The 26,247-nt window shown below is 37.2% G+C and overlaps 1 protein-coding gene across 4 annotated transcripts in view; it reads right to left on the bottom strand.

Moving 5' to 3' along the window:
• PPP1R12A (protein phosphatase 1 regulatory subunit 12A) overlaps positions 1-26,247 on the bottom strand; it is a 124,023-nt gene that overhangs the window by 47,472 nt on the left and 50,304 nt on the right. For all 4 annotated transcript variants that reach the window (XM_075080741.1, XM_075080740.1, XM_075080743.1 and 1 more), the window contains exons 3-5: positions 11,896-12,014; positions 2,784-2,943; positions 1,563-1,707 (exon numbers count right to left, since the gene is read on the bottom strand). In XM_075080741.1, the coding sequence (XP_074936842.1) occupies positions 1,563-1,707; positions 2,784-2,943; positions 11,896-12,014 (424 nt within the window). The remainder of the gene's footprint in view (positions 1-1,562; positions 1,708-2,783; positions 2,944-11,895; positions 12,015-26,247) is intronic.

The following is a 26,247-nucleotide window of genomic DNA, read 5'->3' as shown; positions in this document are numbered from 1 at the left end:
GTTATATCTACACCTAATCCATAACAATTAATACCTGAAGTCAAGTGCCTGAACAATAATGGGCTGAGTTCCCTGAGATGCTAAGCACCTACAACTGAAACCAAATCCGGATAAGTTTTCAATCTCCGTATCTCCAAAAGCAAAAATGCTTACTGGCTTACTTCAGAACACAACAGGCAAAAATTTCCAGGCTTGCACAGACAAGCCCATACACCAAATGGAATAGCTTATATCTCTTTCTACCTTCTTTATTCTTATTCTTGCCCCAGTTGAGTGGAACGCGTTTTCATGAGAGTGCTCTCTGGAATATCACCCTCCACGTTCTCACAACCCCAGTAAGAAGTCTAACAGAATACTTGATGAACTGGCTTCTATTAATTGCATCAGCTTTTGATTGGCTGATACAAAACACAGTTATACAGCTGATATTTAGAAGTTCTATAAGCATTATACAGAAACAGAGGTGAAGTTATTTGAAATTTAATTCCAGGTTTCATTGATTTTATTAGAAGCAACCTCAATTTCTAAGCAAGAAAAAGTTGACAAAGACTAAACATGTTAAGCAGCAATAATTTTGCCCTTATAGAGAGTAAATAATTGCTAATTCATGATCTGTATATGCATATTTTCCTAATTTATTTATTAATTTAACTATAATTTAATTAATTTAATTAATTAAATTTAATTAATTTAATTAATTATATTAATATAAAATATATACTTAATATTAATATAATTAATTATATTAATTAATTAAATATAATGTAATGAATAATTTAACTAATTTAAACTATATTTAGTTTATGAAAAAATTCAATGAAGAATCCATCTTAAAAGTTGGCAGGTAATTTACATATACAGTATTGACAGAAACTGGAAGCACATCAGAATCTCTCTGTAAAATGTGGTGCAAAGAGAAGAAACAGAGCTTCAGCACTTACACAGTTGAATGAAAGGGTTTGGATCCCTGTGATGCCTATGTGGATCATGAATATACTTACATCTATTGGAAGCAAGATCTTGCAAAGCCGGAAAGCTATGCAGGCCTTTGCGTAAAAGTCAAGGAAATACAGCTTAAGGAGCATTCAAGTTATGTCTAGGGAGTCCAGAGATGCCTACAAGTTTCTTCCAGAGCACCCAAACCAGCATATAGTGGTAACTCTTTAGTATGCCAACATAAGCTGATTTTAAGATTTAAAACACTATCCAAAGGCATCATCACTGTCTTCAGTGATCAAATGAAAGCCTGTATGCAATCCATCAAGTCACTAATTCTGTACCTCTGAAATGTCACTAAACCCATTTTATTTTGAATTTCCCTGTCAAAGATTACATGGATCATTTAATATAGAACTAAGCATAAAGTGGGCCCAGAAATTAATTTAGACAATCAAGAGAATTTAGTTTGTAACACAAAACATGCTGTTTTGACAAAACATGCATTATATAAATTTCCACGTACGGTAAACAGCAGTTTATCATCACTTTTCTTACCCTGGCTTCTAAAGTCACTTTAGAGACCAGAACTTTGTATCTTGACAAGGATTACATAAAAATCCTACCACTTTGTTGACAGCCTCCATATCACATAGGTTTTCCACTAAAATGCGACATGCTTCTTCTTTACCCCAGTGAGCAGCAGCATGAAGTGGTGTCCAGCCATCATAATCTTTAATATTTACATCGTAGCGAGCCTGTATTAAAAGCCTAAAGAAATTTAAAGAATTAGATCTCAACACTGCTGACAGGGATGGGTGGATAAATAAACTGTTATAAAATCATGAAGTTATTCTATAACAATACCCTTCTCCTTTTTCATCATACATATTTTAGTTGGGCTATTGAGAACTGATTAATTTTGTTTCCTCACAGAAACACTCGCCTTTTCATTGTTAAATAGGTATATATATTTTTAAGGAAAACTCAAGTAAAATAGCCTTTTCCATTTTCTACTTTATTCACTTCCAAGTCCATTGTTTCTATACAGTTAGATATTTTTCTCCACATGCGCAGTAGTAGAGAAAAACCTAACAAGGCTCTGTGGACCTTAAAGTAGCGATACTTACACAGTTAGGGTGTATGCTCATTTTCATTCATGTTACAATACAGAACTGTTCCCATCACTGCCAAAGCAGTCAAATATATTTACAATCACAGTAAAGCAATATGATCAATAAAAGCAGAGCTGTGATGAAAACGAAATTAAACCTCTGTTACAGTATACACTTGTATTGTATTGTATTACTGAAAAGCTACCTGTGAATTACGGGACACCAAATGCCTGAAGCTTTCCAGGAAAGATTTCATGAGTCATGATTTTCAACAACAGTATCAAAAAAGCAAAATTAAATTATCTGTTCTTTAGGTCTAAAAACCTTTAGTCTGGATTACAAACCCTGCTTTATGCATGCAAATAAATACAGTGGCTTGAAAATATGCGTCAGAATGCTAACTGGCACTATAAAAAGGTATTAAGCTTGTTTATACTGTTGGATTTAGAAACAGGCCAAGTTTTTTGTCAACTTTATTCTTTTAAGTAAGTATTTAAGCCTAAATATATGCATACTATTCATATTTTGAATGACTTCATGTAGAAAGCTAACAGCAGCATGATTTATGAGTGCCTGAAAACATAAAATCAAGCTCTGAGGAAAAGACAGTTCTAGGGATTATTTTCCAAGATGCAAACCCTAAGTCAGAAGTGTCCAATCCTATCAATTCCAAGTATCATTACATCAACAAGACAATCAAATATGAAAAATTTCCCTTTAAACTACACTTACTTTAAGACTTCTGTATAGCCCTTAGCAGCAGCTACATGAAGTGCTGTACCACCAGATTTTGCATGCCTGACATCATTTATATGGCCGCTGTTGAGCCACTGTCTTGCATCTCTTAGCATTATTCGTTCTTCTTCTTTTCGAGCTGCCTCTATGTCAACCCCTAATTCAGACAGGGATGGGGAGAGGGGAAGAGAGGATACCAACTATTTTAGTTCAAATACTTCATTTCAGTTACGTAACCAATCTTATACATGTTTATGTGATATAATAAAATAACAGCTAAACAACAGGAATAATGTTCACAGTTAGACATTAATATCTTACTGAAGATTAATCCCAAGAGGTTATGGAAACAATCATTATTTTATGATACTCTGCATGCATAATGCAAGTCTTTCCAAAAGAAGGAAGGAAAAAAAAAAAGAAGAAAGCTACTAAAACTGGCTTTTAAATTTTAAGAAAGTCTGCCATCACAGTAATAACCACTGAAGCGACCTGTTAGAAAAAAAGAAAACTTATATTTTAACCTTCTAAACACATAAGTCTGGCTCAATGTGTCTGTAAAAAGTAGAAAACAGCTACAGCTTTTTTACAAGGAGATATCTACGAGAAGAGGAACAGCCTAGCTTCTCAACATTAATGAATACTTACAAGAAATATAGAGCTATATTTTTTACGCTTTCTAAAGACTATCTCGTTACAACCTGTTTGTCTTCTATCACTGTGAAACAGAACCTTAGATAGCCAAGCCTTTGGAAATCTCCCTTCATAACTCAGGTAAAAAGAATCAAAAACACCGAAATCTTTTTGTAGTACATCTCACAAAAAATTATCATACAGTGATGAAAAGGGAGGAACACAATATTACATTTACATGTATACACATCAGGTTAAACAGATTGAAAAAAAACCCCAGACCCCAAATAGGCAAAGCAAAGCATGTATTGGGCAAGCATTTTTCAATTACTATCATGTGGGGTGATCTGAAAAAAACCATAGCAGGAAAAGGGTCTTGAGGAGAACTATGCATGAGCATTGCTCTCTCGATGCTGACTGAACAGTGACAACTTTGTAAGGAAAAGGACTTAGGAATTGTGGTCATCAAGAGCACAAACCATACCTGGGTTGACCTTCAACAGAAAATCAGTGGGCCAGCCTTCAACAAAATTATTTTATGTGTATGGTTGTTCTAATCTGGGGTCACTGGTACGCAGTGACTTGGGAAAAATTTCTCGTGGAGCAAACCATTAACTTTGGACATAATAAAACCAAGTGAAATCTAGAAAGAGGTACTGGTTTACTAGATAAAACCACAAATGACAACAGTAGTCCTTATATCCTATAAAATAGAAGTTAAGATAATTTTTTTAAAACACCGAAGAGACAGACGTTCCCTGACTCAGATCTAATTCTGCCTTCTTTCAGTATTTCTTGCTGAAGCTTCATCTGTCCCCAAAATGTTTTCCTCCAGCGAACATGTTTCTATCACATAACTTTCCTAACTGTCCAACTAATCAAAGCACAATATAAAGCAGACCACAAACAAGACTATGCAAAAATAGAATGCCTCTTTTCAAAACTACTCTACATAATTCATTAATTTTAACTAATTTTCAAAGTCTTTATAATGAACAGCAATTTCAGGCTCTAATGCCTTCAAAGAAACTGTGTGCTATTAATCCTCTACAGTGTGAATGAGTCCCCAGAATATGGAAACCAAATGAAACCCAACTTGACTGTTGCCCATTTAGATATCCAGCAGAAACTGAGCTAAGTGATGGAGCAGTCTTCACTAAAGACATTCTTAATATCATAAACTGAAAATATACAGATAATACAGCAATGATCACATGTAGTGCAACACATTGTCCTATGGTGTAAAACATGATAAAACAGATTATAATAAAACAGATTCATCAAGCTCTTATCAATCCACTGGCAACTAGAAAGCCAGAGCAATAAACTGGCAAACTGAAAGCAATTATATTGGCACTGTTGAAACGCCCTTAGACAGCAGATAACAGACTGATATATTCATTATGTTACATATGATTTAGTATTTCACAGATGCTGCAATTCCCCAATTGTACAGCAACAAAACCCTTGAAAATTACATGCCCAAATCAAAATTTCCTGAAATACAGAAAAGAATGTAATTATTACATGCTTTTGGAAACACAACATGTTATTTGTTTGGTTTGTAGTAGCATATGACAGTGCTACCACAGAGTTCACTGCTTTTTTATTATACTTTCATCAGTTCACACCATAACAGAGATTCCATATATACAATAATGTAAAAAAAAATTTAAAAAAGAAAAAAAACCACAGAAAGATCAGTTGGAGAAAAGATTCTGTTCACTAAGGAAATCTGGTAAAACATTATGCTAAGGACAGCTGAAAAGATAAACTTTACTAAGTATCATAAAATAACTGAGGCAGGTTATACATTAAAGCGTTTCAAGCAGTTGACTGAATTCCTAGACTCATCCACTTAATTAACTGAAACAATAATTTCAGTCTTGGCAATTTAATAAAAATTAATAGAATTACGTTTTATCAGAAACTGATGAAATCCTATTAATCTGGAGGCTAATTTTGCAAGATGCAGGAAGATACAAAAGACTGCTGAAGCACTAAGCAGAGGGAAAAGCTAAAATGTACTTGTTTGAAAAAAGCTGTGGTAAAAATTAAATACATGGATGTTTCTAAAATGGTGTCTCTCAAGACAACCCGTGACTAAATAAATCTGAACAGAGATTAAATTTTACATATCTAATAATCTTTATAATTCTGACAGATATTAAGAATGAAAACCAGGAACTTTGAATCATTGACATATTAATAATCGTGTATTCTCATTTGTCCCAAAGGCTCCTACATCCTGATGTATGAACTACTGCAAACTGTAGCTTCCTTGGGCCTTCGCATCTGCTTGTGTTTCAGAATGACACAGCAATACAGATCAGCAGATCCTGGGAAAATAATTCTCTAGAGTACAGTCACTTACATGTCAGTGTTGCCTGCAAAACACTACTATGCAAATAAATATTTATATATCATCTGTTAGTCACATTTATGTCCATCCCCCTTTTGCATGCCCGAGGTCTAGCTGTGAATCTTCATCAGCACGAGTAACCTTCTCCATCTGAAGAATATGACATAAATTCCCATCAGTGTAAATCTGTGTGTGGCCGGTCATTTTGAGGCACTTTTGTATAAAGGAAGAAAAGAGAAAAAGTTCTTCCCAAACCCTGATCTTAAACTTCTAACAGTTAATGTCTAAACATACTTGACAGGTATGCCTAAAGACCCAAAGAATTATGTCCAAATAGCAATGCTTTTGCAGAAAACGTACCTAATACTGCATAAGACTTCTATCAATATCACAAACGACTGCATTTCTAAAGCCCAAACAAGATCTAATGGCTGCAGAAGACTAATGACTGCATCAATAAATTATTTCACAAGACAGTAAATTTCTGATCGTATTTCAACAGAAGAAAGTAGGAGAATCTTGCCAAACTAAACAGAATATCCCACATTAATAACTGGCACGAAAATGAGAATTTAACTTTGTGTCATAGAAAAAAAGCTGCTCTCTGAGATAAGCTAAATCAATTCCCATTATTAATCACAGAAAACGAATGTAAACAGCCTTTATTATACCTTGTACAGACCTTTCTCCTTGCTTTTGTTTTCCAGACTCTATTAAGATATCAGGGAAAAAGAAAATGCTCGTCATACGTTTCAAACACTTTCTTCATATGGCCCATAGATGGCAATGCGCTGCCTCCCAGCTCAACTTCAGCTGGAGTATTCACTCACACCACCAGTACATTTAACTTCTGGCAGCCTAACAACTTCTTAAATCATTAATAATTTATTGCTAAATGCTTTCATTTTTTTCTGATCAACAAGTGTTATTCAACAGTTCCAAACAGGTTTGAAAACAGTGTGCTGTTCAGTGAGCATTTAATGAAATTCAGCGTAAATTTAAATGCTGAATCATTGTTTCAGGACTCCTCAGCCATATAAAGGCATGTTTCATAGATACTGCATGGAAGATCAACCCACTTTTTACTTCATGTAGTGAATGTTTATATACAAATGTAATAGTTCGCATTTTATCCACATAAACAAAGCTGAGTTAAGCAATACACCCGAGAGAGTCTTGTTACATTTACCTATAACTAAGAATGAGGAACATTTGCATCTCCTTGGAAAAGGAGAAGTGATCTCTCTAATAATTACTGAATAGCTACCATGCTGTATCACGAACTCCTGATTCACCTCGCGTCACCTCTCCCCACTAACTCACCTCCCAAGAACGCTTCCTATAATTCAAAATAACTGCTTAAGCAGTTAAAAAAATATTTAAGAGGACTTCTGATGATAAACAGCTAAAAAAATCACTTCAAAACATTACACTTAACCCTACTTGAGACCTGAGGAAAGGCAACATTTAAAACTGGCCAGGGCTAACTGGGACTGAAGCAATAGCCAAGCAACATCTCTCTTAACTCTGCTAGCTTTCACAAGTGCAGATGAAAATTTTACACTAGTGACAAAAGACAAATTCCATAACTACAAAAAGCTGAAACATTGCAGAGCAGAAGCATAAGGGATTGTAATAAACTGGGAATAATATCATCTTAAACGCAATTACAGAACCCTGTGGATTGCAGTGGCATCTATATACATGGGCTTGGCTCATGATAAAGATATCAGCCATATGGAGAAACAACAAAACAGGTCCTACAAGAAGTTTTTTTTGTAACACACAAAATAGTTAAAACATGTGGCATGCAAAGAGAATAGTTGTTCAGCACTAATAATAACAGAATAATTTCTATAAAACTCATAGTTTTCCTCTTTGCGAAGTGTTTGTAACTGTGTCAAAAAATCTTTATACCTTATTACGGCATGTACGTAATTTATCTTCTCACAAACTATAAAAGTAGGCTAGGTTTTAAGCTTAAAAATTAATTAAGCCAGTAATTTCCCTTTGAAGAAAACCAAAAAAAGACATTCCCCTTTGTAGAAAAATGCCTTCCTTACTATCGGAGTGCTATGGCTTCACTTACAGGGTAGCTAGTCTGTTAGTTCAGAACTACTGCAGAGTTCATTGTATCCACAGGGTCCTGCTATAAGCGCAGCAGAACACAAGGTGGCCTCGTCTGGGGATCTGTGGCCCACAGCCTGAACCAAGGGTCACAATTTAGAAGTGTCATATATGGAGATCAGAATAACTGAAGAAAGATAGATATTGGATAATAATAATACAAAAGCTCTCTTCTTTCACGTCCATCATGCCTTACAACAGAACTTGTAAAATAGAAGATTAATTTGGATCACTGACCATGCCCAGGTCAGATTTTGGAGTCCGAATGCTAAATCAGGATGAGCAAACACTGCAGATCTTGTATTTAGCCTGTAATGTCACACATAACTGAATTGTGTCCTATTCTATAACTTATTTCTGTGAATTTAGTGTCTCCAGAGGCTCATATTTTTTATCCTGTAGTTAGACACATCTTTAAAGTATAATTTGATACCTGTGAAAATTGGGCATAAATATGAATTGATGACCTGTAGAAGGCTGAATAGTTGCACAACTGGAAGGCTCTGTTTGAACTTTTCCTATAAAGACTGAAGGTCTGCGAAAGCAGTAAAAAAGGTGATTCTCCTCAGATTTCTACCAGAAACAAACATCAAATGTCATCACTTACATCACTTACACGTATCTGAAATCACAAGGAACCTGACTGATCTTTCCAGGCAATCTTTTGTCACCAAACAACTCTGCTGACGCCAGTATGCAGGAAGCCACACTCACAACATTAAACCAAGCAATGCAAAAATGAAACTACAATTAATGCTGGAGTAAATACACAGGAAAAGGTTGCAAGGCAAGACTGTTACTGCAAATGTCTACTCAATTTTCACACTGCATGTTTTACCTGCGTAGAGGTAAGATTTTTTGGCACCCAGGTTTGTTTATTTGCAAAATAAATTGGCTGATCTTCCATTACCAGTAACACTGAGACAGGGCTGATCTTTCCACAGACCCTACAGTTAACTTGCATTATCAAAACTGTGGCATTTCTTTATTCTATACAAGGAGCAATGCTAAAGCTGGAGGGAAAATTGCATTCAGCCACATGTATAGTCAAAGATGAAACTGTCACAATGCATCAGTGTTAATTCCACATTCACAGAAACAATTAAGTTGCTATTTTAGAGCTATTAAGTTCTCTACCCACAACATACACACAATTAGGAACTTTTCAAGTGATCATCATAATGGCTAAATAATCATTCTATAAATAATATTAACTTAATATCCAAGCTAAGGGTGCATATCTTTAGAACCTTATCGCTGAGATAACTGTCTCATGATTTAGTTAAGATATGAACTACAAGTTCACATCCAGTTCATACCCTTTCTATTCCATTCTCAATCACAATCATTAAATGTTTCCCATGATTTCATCCCTGCAGATAGAAGCCCTTCAGACACAAATTCAGAAGGAGGGATGCTGCATGCCTTCTTCCCTGCTTCTGTGAAACTGAAACTCCTAAGCGGTCTAACAGCAAAACAAGATAGACAGAATACATATATATAAATGCATTCATATAGATGTGTGTCTGTGTAAATATATGCACATATATATTAAAAATTAAGATTTTATATATATAGGCTATATGATACAACCACAGACTTTAGTGCCCTGTTAAGACCAGGAAGGCAGAAATGCTGTCAGGGATGTTCATAGTGTAATCACTGTTCAGGAGAGCATCCAGTTCCTGTTCTCCGCATAGGGAGGTCAAACCACTCTGAAGCACAGCTCTAGCAAGTTTTGTCTCACCTGACATGGTGCCTTGTTCAACCAATATATTTTTCAAATCATCTTAGAAAGACCAATCTCCTGAAAATCCTCTAGCTAGTCAGCAAGCCAACTGACATAAAAATGTAAGAGGAATGCTTGAAAAACAAGTTTTCATCGGTAACTGAAATTTAGTATTTTAAAACAACCTGCATTATTCCTTTAGAAGCTAACAGCTATAGCATGGGAACATCTACATTCTTCTGACTTATTCTCAGACTTATAAAGACAGTATCATAGATAGTTTATTGTAAGCTTTAGATATGAAATATGTGAACCACACTAAAATTTTCACTGAATTGTGGCATTTAGTTCGGGTTGCCAATGCTAATTTTACAACTGGGCTGTTGAAAATAATTAAATTTGCAAAAGAATAAAAATTAGCGTGTAATGTTGAATCTTTGCATTGTGAAAATGTACGTAAAACCCCCAAGCAACAAATAATAATTTTTATTTAAAAAAAAAAAAAGCAGTAAAATATAACTAAGAGATTTTGGAAAAGAGTTCTTTTCCCAAATAATGTAAATTTTACAAAGAACTACTACATTCAATTAGTGTAGCACATCAGTAAAAGTCAAATGTTCAAAAACAACCTTAAAGAATTCAGGCTGAGGCACATTCCAGAAGCAACTCTCCAGCAAAGATTGACAGTACTGTTAGAAAAGAGAACAACAACTGTATTGTTTCCAAACTAATTAAAATAGACAAATGGTTGTACAGACAAAAAAAAATATTTGCAACTATCTAATCTCATGTTCTTTGTGGGTTAACTATAAGAACTGGTAATCAAAACTCAGTTAACACTACCAAATAATTGAATCAAGGCCTTTGTAAAATCTCTACTTGTGTGTATCAGTAGGTATCTCTTATTCCCCTGCATATCACATCATCCACTTCCTTTTTACCATTTGTTTTTGGCATTAAATGTGTTTAACCATACAAATCACATCAGGCAAAGCCTGATGCAATTAGTAGTTTACTGTTAAATTATGTAAATCTGTCTTAGAGATACAAATTAAATGCCACAAAAAAATATTAACATTTCTAAGAAGGAAGAAGCCTTTTAAGAGGTAGGCTGGGGTCTAGAAGTAATGTAGATGCAGTCGCCTTGGACACCCCCCGCAAAGGTTCCATCTTCACTCTGAATGTCATGTCCCTCAATATATAACTCAGACCACATCACCCCAGTTCTTGTACAGGGAGTTCTGGGATGGCAGTACATTTCTATTGGACTCAAGACCGTCAGTCAACAACAATGGAATATTCTTTCCTCTGTGGAATGGAAAAAGCAGAAACTTTCCAAGATCTTTCACTGGAAAACCTACCTGAGGACTGGAACATGGAAAACAGCAGTGTAAGGAGGGGAAAAAAAGCAGGGAAAACCAAGTCAATATGCTTTTTCAAAGGCCAGTTTCTCTTGTAAAGACACCACTGCCAGTACTGCCCTAGCAATTTTCTGGGAGCAAGATGCATATATTTAGGGTATACATTTTTAAACAATACTGTCAATATACTTGATACCTACCCATTAACTGTTACATGAATGCTCAGCTATGTAGTGCTCTCAGAAGAGTACACAAAACCAGGAGGACCTTAAAGGTTCATGATAGGTTCTCAGGCCTAAAACAAGTGCAATCTAAGATTCCTTATCCAAAGAAGTACTTTCAAACATTTGGCATTGTAGAAGGGCATTCAGAAGGTCAGAAACAAAGGGTGATTTGCAGAATACAGTAGAGTTGTTTACTCTTGTTTTATTCTAGGATTTCTTGTAGTCAACAGAAAGAAGCAGCTACCTTAGAGCTGGATTAATCTCATCCTAAAACTGAGATCTGAGTCACCCTAGAAGTGCCTATTTCTCTCCTCTCTAAGGCAGGAATCTCTTTAGACACAGTCTAAAGATGGGATACAGAAGTCTATATCTCCAATGCACTGAATACCATCCATAGTATCTGAATACCACCTAAATTGTATTGAGTCAAGAGAACGCAGGAATCCAGTCAACACCTGGGTTCAACACTTCTGAACTCTTTCTTCACAAGAGACTGGGCTGAGTAAAAATGCCTAGAAGACAGCTTGAGCACTATACATTATATTGACAATTCTCTTTAGAAAATAAAATCATTGATTTAAAAATTCCTAGTTTAGCATAAGTTTTCAAAATATATTAATAAAATATATTAATTAAAATATATTTTAAAATATCCTTCCATATTCAAAATTACCTTGTCTATTTACTTCATTCTGAAGCAGCTCTTCCATTGCCTCTTCTTCAGCAATATCTAATGGAGTGTCTCCTTCACTATTTACAGCTCCCACATGTGCTCCTTGACTAATTAAATACCTGTCAATTGAAAAAAAAAAACCAACACAACCCATAAGCAACATAGTAAAGCTGATGCAAAAAAATAGCAGCCACTAGGATACCATATGCAATGGGTATATACATGCACACATATTATTCATAGAAACAACCGTATTAGGTATAAGTGAAAAACCTCATGACTGACTACAAACCCTGAATACCTGTATGTCTTTTCACCATAATACCCATTAATACAAATAGCACTCTGCTCTTCAGTTTGCCACAAGGACTCCTGACACATTTAAACACCTACTTGCAAGAACTGAAAGAAGAAAACAGTTAGACGATGAATAAAAGCGAACACAAGGCTAATAGGGGTTGAACCACTGATTCCCATGAGCTCCCCATATTAAGCCGCTCTTCCTAATTCAGCCTTCCAGATTCAGTGGCACATTATGTTTCTATACTTTGCCAGAATGATGACTCCTGGCCTCTGAGGCAGCTTCATAAAGTTAATAAAACCAGAATCACCTCTACTCCTAGGTATTTGTAAGGTCAGCTTTTGGTGAGGAAAGAGGCAAGGGGAGAAAGGAAGCAGTACCTCACACTCTCTTCCAATCCCACTAAGTGTTTTCTTACTTAAAGTAACTACTGTTTTAGGAGTTGACAATCCAGACTCAGTGGAATTTATTTCTGAATTTCAAATTAACTTAAATGTATCAATTCCAGCAATAAGTTGCATTAAACCATAAGTTATTGAGAACCTCCAGCTTAATATAGTCTGTTTCTAAGTAGACAATGAACAATAATTAAAACATCAATACAGACCAGTCTTATACCTTCTGACCATATCATTTCCACTTTCCTAACAAATTCAACTGTTTGAGTCACGACAGGACTCAACACAAGCGAAAAATTGCAAAGATACCTCCTGTCTTGCAGAGCTTAATTTACACTTTCCATATATTTGAGAAAAAAAAATAATCAGGAAATACTCAGACCTGAAGAGCTAGCTATCCATTTGGTAACAGGTGCATGAAATCAAAAGTGCCTTCTTAACCTCACTGCTGCAGAATGCCAGATGATGCAGGAGCCAATCACAAAATTACTCCAACACCGATACAAATGCTTTGAGGTATTTCTGCTTAACTACTGCCAATTAACAATAACAGATTCCGAATCTAGGATCATATTTTCCTTATATTTACTCAATAACTCAGGATCAAGTACTCTCATACATTTCTATGTTTTAATGATTTAAATAGTACTTGTTATTAAACCTCTGTAATTATGTCAAGAAGAGGTAAGAACTGACAGATCACAAAATGGAAATGAATCCTCAGAACTGTAACCGTATCTCCCAGGATATGCACCATCAGTTGCCACCACTCACTTTGGTGCTGGTATGCAGTGCTGGTTTTACCCTGTTCCTCTTAAAAGAGCGCTGCTGTGACTCTTATCTCTCTCCAGTTTAAAGACTCAACTTCTGCAGCAATGAAAATCTAATACAAAGTAACAACATTTCCCAGCAACACCAGCTATACTGTTTTAACAGTGACACAGCCTGCCAGGTTACAGATCAGGTAATTGCTACGCAGGGTGCCTGCTACACAGGCACAAGCCGCAGTGGGGAAATATAACTTTCTTACAAAGTCAAAACGCTGATCCAAAACCGAAGTCAACCACTGTATTGGGTCTAGCTGAGACAGAGTTTCCCCCTGGCAGCCCCTCATCGTGCCATGCGTTGTACTGGTGGCTCGAAAGGTGCTTGCACGGCACCAAGGCGCTCTCTCCAACATTCCCCCCCTCACCAGCAGGCCGGGCTGGGCAAGACCTTGGGAGGGGGCACAGCCAGGGCAGCTGGCCCCAGCTGACCAAAGGGATGTTCCATGCCATACGATGTCTGCTCAGCAATAAAAGCTAAGAGCAACGAGGAGGAAGGGGAGGGCATTCATTATTTACGACATTTGTCTTCTGGAGCAACCTCTACACATACTGAAGCCCTGCTTCCTGGGGAGGGGCTGGGCATCGCCCGCTGGTGGGAAGCAGAGAATAAAATCTTTGTTTTCCTTGTGCTTCCGCACGCGGCCTTTGCTTTTGCTTTTATTAAACTGCCTTTATCTTGACCTACGAGGGGGTTTTCCCCTCTCATTTTCTCCCCCCACCGTCCTGCTGAGGAGGGGTGTGATAGAGCAATTTGGTGGCACCAGGCGTCCAGCCAAGGTCAACCCACCACAAGCACTGACAAAAATATCTTTATAAAAAATTCCCAAGTCAACATTCATGTTCTTTCAAGTTTCTTTTTTCTAATATAGACATGAAAAAAGTTATGTTTAAAAAACCTGGTTTTTACCTGTTTCCAGATAATGCCTATACAGAAAAAAATTTAGCTACTTTTGTAAGGAAAATACATATCTCACTGAAGTGGTTGTATTTGGTCAACCTGCTCATTAACTTATAGACAATGCATAAGGAAGGAATGCATAAGGAAGTGTAGGGAATGAACAAAAGGCTACAGTAGCATTTCAGAAAGTTATTATTCATATATATGAACAACTTCATGATCAAATGATCCTTTAAAGTAGACTCCAGAAATGAAGCTGCTTACAGACCAAAATCAGATCAGCAGAGCTAGGGGGATTAGTGGGGCTGGAGAAGTACAGTCATCTGAGTTCCCCTTTGCATGCGCTTACAGGGCTTTGGTTTTCCTGGGTCAGCAAAGTAAGACCTGGTGAACCTGCCCCAAGTTCACAGGATTTAAAGGGATGGGAGAAGCAAGAGAAAGACAAAAAGCTGCATATGCTCCTTGCCAGGGAAGTGAGAACGGTCCTTTCCCAACCTCCCTTCAGCCACTACAGCTAGGCCTCCTCTCTGCTATCCCCACCAAAAAACTGATAGTGACCCCCACAAGTAAATTAAAGGTGAAACAGCAATACTCAGTATAAACCAAACTCCAACCATTTGAGAGACACCTTTTAAGCCTGGTAATGAAAGCCATGTTTGTTCTGTTTTCCACATCACACAGTAACATGACCCTGTCCTGAAAAAGTTCATGCATGTTTATCTTCATTTACAGTAAAAATAGTTTCAGCAAAGCAATGACAGGGTACAGATGGTGCATGTAGTCACCCTGGTGCCTACAGGATCATAGCTTTAATTAGGAAACATAGTGCTACCAAGTGGAAGAGGAGCTATCATTTCCGCCATGTAGGTAACTTGACTCTGCATCACACACAGAAAGGAAACAGGTTAGGTAAACAAGCCCAAGAGAACGACGCTCTAAGTTTCTAAGGCATAGCTAAGCAGAAGCCACTACCTGAATAATACTAAAAATCAGAAGGTTTAGTTGTTTGGGGTTTTTAAAATTACTTTCCAAACAAATTGTACTTCAGCCTAAATGTTAATTAAAACTTATTAGTATAACTTCAAATATGGTGTATTTGACATTTCAGTTATTCTGGTACCATATACCAAAATCTTCAACATGCAACAGCATATTGCTGCATGTAGGTATGTATGCACATTAAAAGTGTCATCCATATTTTAAAAATCCTGCAAATAATTGGTTGAATTTTATCTTTATTAAGTAGGTGCTACCTTCAACTTGAAATGCCATCTTTTTAAAGAAAGTAAACTTAATAAACTTAATATAACTTTAATTTCTTCGGCTGATATTTAATTGATACACTTACATGCACATTGTGAAAAAGAAATCAGATCTGTGTATCAAAAAGTCCAGAGCCATGCCCTTGGATACCAGAAAAAGGTGCTTTTTGCGAACTTGGATGCAGTAGAAGAGTAGAACATGTAGGACTCCCACCATGACCTACTTACAAAACTTTTTGGTATAGCACTTAAATTTGTGTCTTTTGCAATTCACTTGTTGCAAAATGTTCAGCAGACAGCTACAGAAGAATAATTCATAAAATCCAATAATTTCTATAACATCCTGGTAGATGCTCATTCAAAATGTAAATAAGTGAGAAGGAAACACTAGCTTGATCCATACCATGCTTATTTTTGGAGCTAAAGCTTTCAGGTGTTGATACTGAAACTAAAGGTACCAAGCACATTTAGATGCTCTTGTGGTCTAATGACAGAGAATTGCAAGTATCCCAGGAATACTAGGAAAGACAAGAGCAGGAAAATAAAATAATTCCTGATACTTTTGCCCTGATGTTTCCATGACAAGCATTATGTAGTCTGGGTAAGACTGGAAGAACAAGTTTGCTTTGTGATACCATTGTTTTATGAAAGCAAAAATACTTCTGTTTCAAATTTGTCTTTTATGAATCACTGCTGTATATTCCTCAACAGCTATTATAGACTGAAATTAGCAACTTTGAAAAAAAACCATGAAAAATTTATTTTCTAGAATTATTATGAAACCCAGACTCTCTCCCATCATTTTATGAAAGATACATTTTAATAACTTTCATAAAGGGCTGGAATCTCAGTATTGCTGAGACAATAAATAAAAACCCTCTGAGATTACTGTACAAAAGCCAAATAGCCCACACCAAAACCAGACTCAGGAACCGGAAGTTAAAAATTTTACCTAGCAACTTGGCCTACACTCTGAATTAAAAAACAAACAAACAAGAAAATCCTTACACTGACTTGTGTGTGTGTAAGTCAAACTATATGTGTCTCTATATGCACTAATGAAATGCATATAGAGACACAAAGTAAATGGAGAGGAAGACACCTCTCTCTGAAGACAGTTATATCCAAACTTGAATCTTATTTGTGAATTTAGGAAGCATTTACTTAAAAGTCTGGAAGACACTCAAACTTTGGCTTTACTGAAGTTTGTTAGCTGCAAACAAGATATGCTGCAGATAACATTTTAATATTATTTATCTCAACAACAGAAAGAGGGGCCTATGTTTGCAGTCAAACCTTGCCCAGTTCACAATGTCTGGAAACAAGTTTGCGAAGTCATTAGGGATATAATTAAGCACTCGCTGAACCTGAAGGTCACCAGAATGGTGGCAAGCACAAGGCAGGGCACGGAAGTGGCCACTGAACTGATTCAGTTCATTAAAAATTGCTTACTGAACATATTGGAGACTCACTAGTGAAAACAGGAGGTCCCTTCAGACAAGTCGGACGACTGGATGGCAATCTCTAACTCCTAAAATGTGAGGAGGAACCCTCCTAAAAAATCTCTTGCTGAACAGAGGTTCAACATGTTGCATTTACATTTAAAATAAACGTGTTCTGTGTGGCCTTCCAGGGAAACAGGGCTTAATTGCTGGCGGGGGCACCAACCAACAGCACAACCAGTCAACCAACAGCACAACCAGTCTCCTAATAGACTTTAACTAATTAGTGACTTCAGCTAAACCCAGCTGGTTTTCTTTAAATCCATAGATGCTGGAGTTTAAATTAATTCCACGAGTGTCTTAACTGAATGATAATAGGAGCCAAAGACAGAAAAAGTGACACTGTGTTCATGCAGCTGTGCAAGCCGTCATCTGAAGCAATGAATGAAAAAATAAATTTGGTTTGGGTCTGGTTTGTTTGGGTTTTTTTTAATTTGCAGCAAAAAAGGCAAGGCAAAAAGCTATACCTACCAGCATATACAACGTATCAAGAGATAAAATCACAGCTTCTATGTGATTCTTGAATTTTTAAGGCACACTTCACAGAATAACTTATTAAAGAAAGGCCTAGCTTTTTTTTTTAATCTTAAATAATATAAACTTGAAGCAAATACAATAGCATTAGAATAACATTGTGCTAAATTATGTTGTGGTACATGTATGCCCTGTGTCAGTGGGGCCAGTTTCAAGAAAAATGTACATTTGGTTGAATACAAGTGAACAGCCAGTACCCAGCCGGCCCTCAAACATTCCCTCATGCACCCTCACACTCACTTTTAAACACATTATTCAAACTCCATATAAATGTAATGATAGAAAGTCACAATTTCACTATTTTGGAAATAGATATGGTAACGCTTGTAAGCATTTGGTGGAGAGCTTTAAAATGTGTGCAACAGGGCAGGTGGCTGGCCGGTCTCACAAGGCACAGAGGAGCCCTGCTTGCCCAGGCAGGCGGCACCCCGCACAGCACCCTGCTCTGCACAACGGGGCATCTCCTTGTCCTCTTTAGTGACAACCTACAGATGATTTCCCTTGTCCCCCAGCTAAGATACTGCTGCAGTTGTCTTTCCTCCTCAATCTATGATTTACAGAAGAAAATGAAGGCTCCACCTTCAATACTGGTACCAAAACTGTGCAATTTTAATTGGGCCAAGAATACTTTCTCCTGCATCATTTTAAGACCGATGTAGAAGAAATCAAATTACTTTAAACCAATTAAGTCAAACTCATAGGGATGTCTTATTCACGCACTCTGCAAAACACCATCCCACGCTGTCAGTCGCTGCTGTGCCTCAACCTTCTGCCTCTAAACATTTAGAATTTAATACAGACTGACATAAGAAGACAGGCTTCTGTGATGACATTTAAATTAAATCAGGGTAAAACTCAGGCACTTTTAAGGTTATGTTTCTTTGCAAATTCCAGAAGAGTCTTGCTCACATCTTTCTCTCTTGGAAAAAAACTGCCACAGCACTTTCCAAATAGGAAGGCTCCCCCTGTTAACAGTATCATCAGCCAGCAGCTACATAAAACACCAAGTGAAATAAGGCCAATTAGGATTATTTGGCAAAACTAGATAATTATTTCTCCTGAAATACGTAAGTGATGATTTTAAGACAGCTGACACCAACAAGAGATCTGAGCTGAATTTATGATTTCCTCTTGCAGAACATAAGAGCCTCAACTTCAGATAACTAGAGACATTTTAAAAAAATTAATTAAAAAAAAATAGTTGAGGAAAAAAATGGACAAATTATTTTAAGCAGATAGGCAGTGACATTTCTTTTCAATTTTCATCAGTCTAATCCGTATTTCAGCATATGAGTTTTTCTATATTACGGACCATTTTGAGAAGACTTTTTTACATCCTTCCATATGCAAGAGCTCCTCCAGATAGCGGCAAATCCAGCTTCTCATAAAGCTGTTACAGAAGGCATAGCGGACAGACACACATCTTTGTTTCAAAATTGTCAAATCCTCCCAAAGCTATCAAAGTGTTATAACACAGAGATAAGAAAAAATTACCCCTATGCAAAGAGTACCTTTTATCAGTTCTAAATACCGTACCTACATGAAAAACATATTTATGTTTATGAAGCCAACACTCCACAATGTACCAACACAGCACTGAGCTCTGCGTACAGCTGGCTGTCCCTAGCCTCCACTGCAACCTGCATGCCCCAAGGAAGCACAGTAACTAGAATCACGTCTGCTTTCCTTTGTGGTATGCTGGAGCATAGAAGAAACAGTGTAGATAACAGTTCCTGGTTAGTTTTAGTCCCCCTGTGTTCCAAGAAACCTCTGAAAAAAGCCAGCAATAAGCTCTAAAAATATTTGTATGTAGGCAGCCACTTGGACATTAATGGTGCAAAGATGCAGCAGGACAAGTTCCTACGTGCAGGATATGAAAAGCAACTAAGCCATCATATTTTACTGTATCCATACAAGAGGTGGCAGAGCAATGTTTAGGTGAAAGTAAAGAGTGACTGAGAAGAGGATAGTAGGAAACATGACGAACACTATATAGGGAAACATATGCTATAACCTGTTTACAAAAAAAAAAAAAAAAAAAAGGCGGGGAGCCTGGTAATGCCAGGCTGAATGCAGGGCAAAAACTTCAGCAGGAAATAAAAAACAGAAAGTGAAACAAAAAGTATTTTTAAAGTCCATATCAAATGTGCACTTCGTGAACAAGCGTTTCCTTTACTTTGAAGTCTTTGAAAAGTTAAGAAACAAATACTTTTTACACTAGCTAGCAAATGTGTGCTGATCTTCAAGTTCAGGCATATGAAGTTTTCTGGCAAATACTGTCAAAATTCACATAATTTCCCAAACAAAACAAAGCTGAAAAAATTCAATCCCCAGAGAATTAACCAAGTTTTAAGCTATCAAACCAATGTGTTTAAGTCCAACATTTTCAAAAAGTATCAGGAATTCTGAAAGATTATGAAGCCTGACAACAAAAACGCATGTTCTTTTTCAACCACAGATAACAGGGTTTTTTATTTTTTTGCTCCATAAAGACTGTTTTTACCTAAACCTGATTATCCTTCTTGCACCCTACAGTACAAAAATGAATGCTGAGTTTGAAAAATACCTTGTTGCAGCTGCAGGAGAGCACATACAGTAGCTCTAGCTCACGATGCTCTCTGCTCAGGATGCTTTCCTGTAGCAAGTCTCCAAGCATTTGTGATGATGTACGGAAGTCTCATGGACTGAATTATACTGGTTAAAAAGCAGAGCTAAAGATGGCATGGAGGCAGAAAGGGAGAAGGAAGAAGGGAATTCATGTTGCTGCCCACCTCCCTCAGCTAATTCCTCACCAACAAGAGGTGGTCACAGCACTAGCTCACCATCCCTCCTGCCTTGTCCCAAGTGTAGCATTGCTATTTGGCTGTAGTAGCACAACAAATTCTGATTTTTAACTGCTGCTTTAAACTTAGTGGAAGTTTTGAGGATGGACCTAACTTAACAACCTTGTTTTCCTCCAACAGCCAAGTGTTGGCATCTGTATCAGAAAAATTTAATCAAATATCAATTCTTTTGCTGTGCTTAAACAAATATTAGCATAGATATAATCACTCCATCACAGAACTTATCTTGTTTGTAATTATATTATGCAATAATATAGTGACCAAATCTCTCTGTGAAGCAACACTGCTATCAGATGCGGCTTTTAGCATCGCCAGGAGTACTGAACTCAGTCTGACCTCTCATTAGATATCAGGAACCTGCATTTCATAGCAGTTGTTTACCTGTCCTTTCTTGAAACCTTCTTGAAAATCCATTTCTTCCAAAAGAAACTCTTACTCTTTATTAAAATCTGATAAGCAGTACCTCATCTGTAATCAAGAGGTTTCAAGTAATTCCTTTTTTATACTTCTTTGCTGTCATACCTGCTGTTTATAAAAAAAATTACATTTTCTGTGTCTTAGTATCTGAATTGTATCCAAATAACTCACTCTCATCAATGCAGAGGAGCCTTATGTCTCTAGAGACACCACACTACGTTTACATGATTTCAGGAGAATTCAAGAAGCTTTTATACTGCCTCAGTCACGGATAAGACTAGAAAAATATGCACAGAGTAGGATCACTTGCACCAAAATGTAGTTTAGGATATCCAACAGAAGACACAGCTAGCTGTAAGAAAGTATAAGTAGGTCATAAGTTGCTTTAGTATCATTAGAAAATCCACTCTAAGTGGCAGAATAGGGTTAAACTCACAACAGAGAAAAAAGCTCAAAGAAAATAAAAACTGAGATGCACAGAACTGACAACCTAAGACAAACCCATGTTTCCTCCTAGAAAACAACACTCAAACCTGACTTTACTGTGAATTAAATTATTTTTATATCAGATAACTGAATAAATGCTATATTCAGTTATTAATGGCACTAACAATTCCATAGATTCCATAGCCTAAGAAGCAGCTATCACTTCCTCTCTCTAAACCAGCAATTTTTAATTAGTTGATGAGGAGGCCCTCACAAGTGACAGTACGCCATACTTACCAAGTACTTCCTCAATTCAAAACGTGGTTGCTCATACATCTAGAGCTGCCCTCACATGTTCCAGTCACACCTAGAAAATTGGAGTCAATCCATGGCAATGGGCAGTTACGAGCCATCATCTGGGGGTACCTGACGCGTTATGTTTCTCAGGAGTCTACCCAAGCTCCCAGGCTTCCACATGTATCACTTTTCTGTATGTCTCTCTTCCATATGTACTGCTCAGATGCTCACGTTTAACTTCAGAATTCATAGGTAAGATACCTACTCTAAATTGTTCTCAGGATACCAATAAAACTCATGCTCTGTGATAAACCATTATGAACTTTCCTATGTACATCACTTCTCCAAGCAGGACATTTTTTTTTAGACATGAGCTGCACTTCAAAAATCTTTTTCAGACAAAAATTAGTGCGCTCTGAGCTTTACATTGGGCATCAGTCCCTTGACTTTTCATGAAATCCAATAAAGTGCTAAAGCATATTAAAAGAAAGAAGATACTTTCTGCTAAATCATGTATCTGAAGAAGATACCTCTGAACTTCAAGGTCTAGTAAATTTACCTTTAGAAGAACAGAAAACCAAAACAAAACCAACAAATATTTAGGGGCAGAAGCAGAGATGTACACAGTAATCCAATCTGAAGAAGGCAGCTATAGAGCATGCACTGTCTTTGTGCATCCTAGAGTGATCAGCTCTCCTAGACACCCTCCTCAGTTGAACAAACAGGTATCAAATCAGTTAGGTCCTGTAACTTTCTCTAACCCATCAACCATATCTTACTGTGTATTGCTGCCAGCTGGTTTTTAGCCAAACATCAGATCACAGCTACAGAGCAGAAAACACTGAACTACCACATGACATGATTTTAAAAGGGGAATTTCACCATCAACGTAAACAACTTAGTGTTTCATTATTTTTAGGACATACACACATATAGCAAAAATATGTTGAAAACAGTACACTGCCACAGTACATCTTCACAAAAGAAAATACCAACTGATACTAGCTCACTGATCTCCAAGTTTCTCCATTCTTTTCTCTAATGGAATTTAGTGTTATCCTTGCAGATGTCTAATACAAGTTTGGAGGAGGAACAACTTCTATGCTGCTGATAAAGAACCAGCACCGCACTTCGTCTTGGGTGGGGGGGAGGACACGGGACACATGGGACAGACTACCATAGTAGCATATCTTCTCTTCCATTAACATTTTCTTCCCAGTCTGTTCTTCCAGAAAGAAGCAAGGCAGCAAATAGAAATTAATTAACTGAAACAATCTTCCAAAGCCTGCAGTGACCGTTCTCCAGCTCTCAAAACAAAGACTGCATCTTTACCAGTGTCAACTTGTAAGAAGTCAGTCACCCTTCTAGAAGAGCTGTTCTTCTCTGGCTAGGAATAAATGTTCTTCCCCTGCTTTTATATTGTCGTGGGGCTTGTTTTATAATATAACCCTCTGAAGTCCTCATTTTCTGAGGTGGTTGTATCAAGTTTCATCTTTGGTCCTTTTTCCTTTTAATTCTACTCCTCCAGTTAAAATTTCTTTGTGTCATTTAAAGTAACATCTTGAATCCTGACAAAAACATTCATTCACCTTGTAGCATCTCTATCAGATCAAACCCCATACCAGTTTGCATCATCAGTTTGCATATGGTTTACATCAGACCACCAACTTCACCTTGTTGTTCATAAATCCAAACTTGTGATTACCCTCCAAAGATCCATTTCTGAATAACTAATAACATCACTTCATACTCAGTTAGTTAAAACCATAGCTGGGAACAAAGTTGAAGGATATGGGAGCCAACCCTGACAATTTTATCAGTCTGCTTTGCCTAAATAATGTCTTGCTCTCTAGGCTTATCATGGGTTACCGCAAAAGAGTTTAGATTAGAAACGCTCCAGTAAGTAATAGATCCAGATGATCAAGTTATTAAAACTTAAGAGAGAAATGGATTAGAAAAAACTGCTTTGAAACATATTCTGTGGTACCACCACCCTCAGATATCGTGGAAGAACATTCTACAGCACCAGCTGGTTCAGGCTCATGAGGTGGGAGATGAAGGAGAGGACTCCACCTCAGCACAGGCAGCTCTCCGCAGCCAGGCTTCTGATCAGAGGTACAAGCTATGTCTGAAAAGCAGCCCAGACTTTTTTTTTATACCTACGTATCTATGCCAACTGCTGCTGGCAAGCCAGATCAGCTCACTGATCCAAAAGAGAATAAACCCTCCAAACCCCCTGAAGGCCTGTCTTATGCTAATAATTCCCACATTGCTGTGCGATCATTAGATAATGCAAGAGGGGGGTAAGAGCCTGTGGAGGAGGTAAAACCAAGGAGAGAAGGGAATGACTGTCTGTTTCTGCAGTAGTCTCAAGTTAGATCACATTAAGCATATTGTGAAACTGCACTGAATTCCCTTTACTAGCTATTGCCAGATGAGCACTGGTCTCGTTCGTGTACCACCGGCAGGAATCACTAGCACCCAGCACGCACAGCAGTCCCTGCAAGGCAATTAGAGCTGTAAGTAAACCACTTATCACTGAACATCTATGTATTCAACTACAGGTTTGCAGGACTGTCTCTCACTCCTCCATATACCAGACAATGATCACTCGTTTAGTCTTAATAGACTGTTACTAAAATAGAGAGATCCCGGGAAAATTGCTTGCTGAGGCTTCAGCAAACTAGTTTGGCTGGGTTCACTTTCAGGTGTCTGGAGTCTGGAAAAACAGATGGGCGTCAGCAGCAAGGCAGTGGTTACACACAAGCCTTTTAAAGTCTGCTTTAAATATTAGGGGAAGGAGGGGATACAACATAGGAAACTTTGAGCAGGAAGGAAGGCGGGTGAGCTGGGTTTTAGTGCAGCAGAGTTGGTCAAGCTGCTATTCTCTTCCTAAATGAATGGAGTGAGGAGGTTCTGAACTTAGGAAGTTATTATCTTCCTAACTGTAATCATATGTTTCAGCCTTTAAAACCTGTAAAATAAAGAAGGTGTATTTTGAAACTGTGCTGTCTTATGGTCTGTATGTGCAACTACATGTATCAAACATGCCTCCCAAACATAAAAGCAACCATACTAAGTTAGACCATTTAACAACTAGCCTGTCTACAAGTGAGTACATCTTCAAGGAGGATAAAAGCATGGCAAATACATGCTACTTTTCCTGTAATACCTTGCCAGTCTCCAACTACTTTCAGGGATTTTCTGAACAAGATGCCATTTGTATTGACGTATTCTGTATTTGTATTTTTTTACATATCCACCCTCAGTGGATTTCTCATCAGCAACATTTGGCAAACTGTTACTCAGATGTAGCACCCACTGCATGAAGGTATAGAAACCCTATTCTTCCCTCAGGAGACATCTCCCTCCTCCATTTTTTTGCACAAAAGTGTAGCTGTCACTGACTTCTATGTTACTTTTAAAACATGCTTTTCTTACGCTTGCTGGAAGATGCACCTTCTCTCATTCTGGGGAAAATGAAAAAGCATTCGTATCTAAGTATTAAAACTTATTGTATCCCCATAGTGCTTGCGAACAAGCTTCAAAATACATCAACTATGCACTCACAACGAGGCATGGTACAAAGCCCACAAGAAAATACATTTTTAACACAAACTCTAATTCTAGAACAGAAAAGAAATTTCTACCATTTCAGATCTATTTTACATTAATCTGGTAGAATACAAAGCAGAGAGAAATAAAAAAGTAACCATTTTAAAATTCTGTTTCTTAAATGCCACTTTGTACTATTTTTCCTCCATTACATTTTTTCCGTTCTAAAAAGGAATTTAATATACAAGCTTTTAAACTGTAGAAGATATCTATCAGATAAAAAGATTAATTATATATACTCAGTTTTACAAGAATTTTACAAAGGTAAATTTAAGGATCCTATCCATTAAATACCACCCTAAAGAATGCACGCAAAAATTCTGTTTAAGTCCTCCTGCATTAAAGTTTCTTTCCACATAACTATAGTTTTTCAAAGCATTTGATGCTGACTTTTTAATTCATACTAACCCACTGGAGAAAAAAGGGCTCCTTTGTGTAAAGCTTTCTGTATATGAAAAAGTGGAGAAAAACAGAAAAGAGAGCATGATATACAAAATCCACCTGTTTTGGCAATTTTGAAGAATTCCAATTTAAAAGATGTTCATATTACAGTAACTTGTAAGCTAATTCACATGATCATACACTAGATGAACACTAACTTAAGTAGGCAATTATAAAATCAAACTATTCAAAGAATTTCCAGTAAGCTGAAGCACTCCTAGCATGTACAGATCTCAAAAACAACAATGGAAACAAAAGGAACAGTTGCCCTCCATGGAGGAGTTTTTGCTTTTACAGCACAACTCTCTATCTGCAACCAGCTGACACTTATTCACACTAAACTGTGTTCTCTTGCTGTATTCTGCCTGAAGTGGGCTTCTACAAGACTAACATTTCTTAAACTAGAAGATGAATTTTTTTAGAGGGGATGGGAAGCATATTCAAGAGAAGGTGGCTGTTCCAAAGGACCAGAAGACTGAAATGGGACAGGAGAAGTACTGCTGGCAGAAGATGCCATAGGACCGGTGAACACAGCAGAGGGGGACAGGGAGTACACTTGCAGTGAGAAATCCATTGGCCAGCCAGCGCAGC

Source organism: Phalacrocorax aristotelis, chromosome 1 (assembly GCF_949628215.1).
Source record: "Phalacrocorax aristotelis chromosome 1, bGulAri2.1, whole genome shotgun sequence".
Lineage (NCBI taxonomy): Eukaryota > Metazoa > Chordata > Aves > Suliformes > Phalacrocoracidae > Phalacrocorax > Phalacrocorax aristotelis.
The sequence above is the reverse complement of the archived record's forward strand: the minus strand, read 5'-3'. Positions and strand labels throughout refer to the sequence as shown.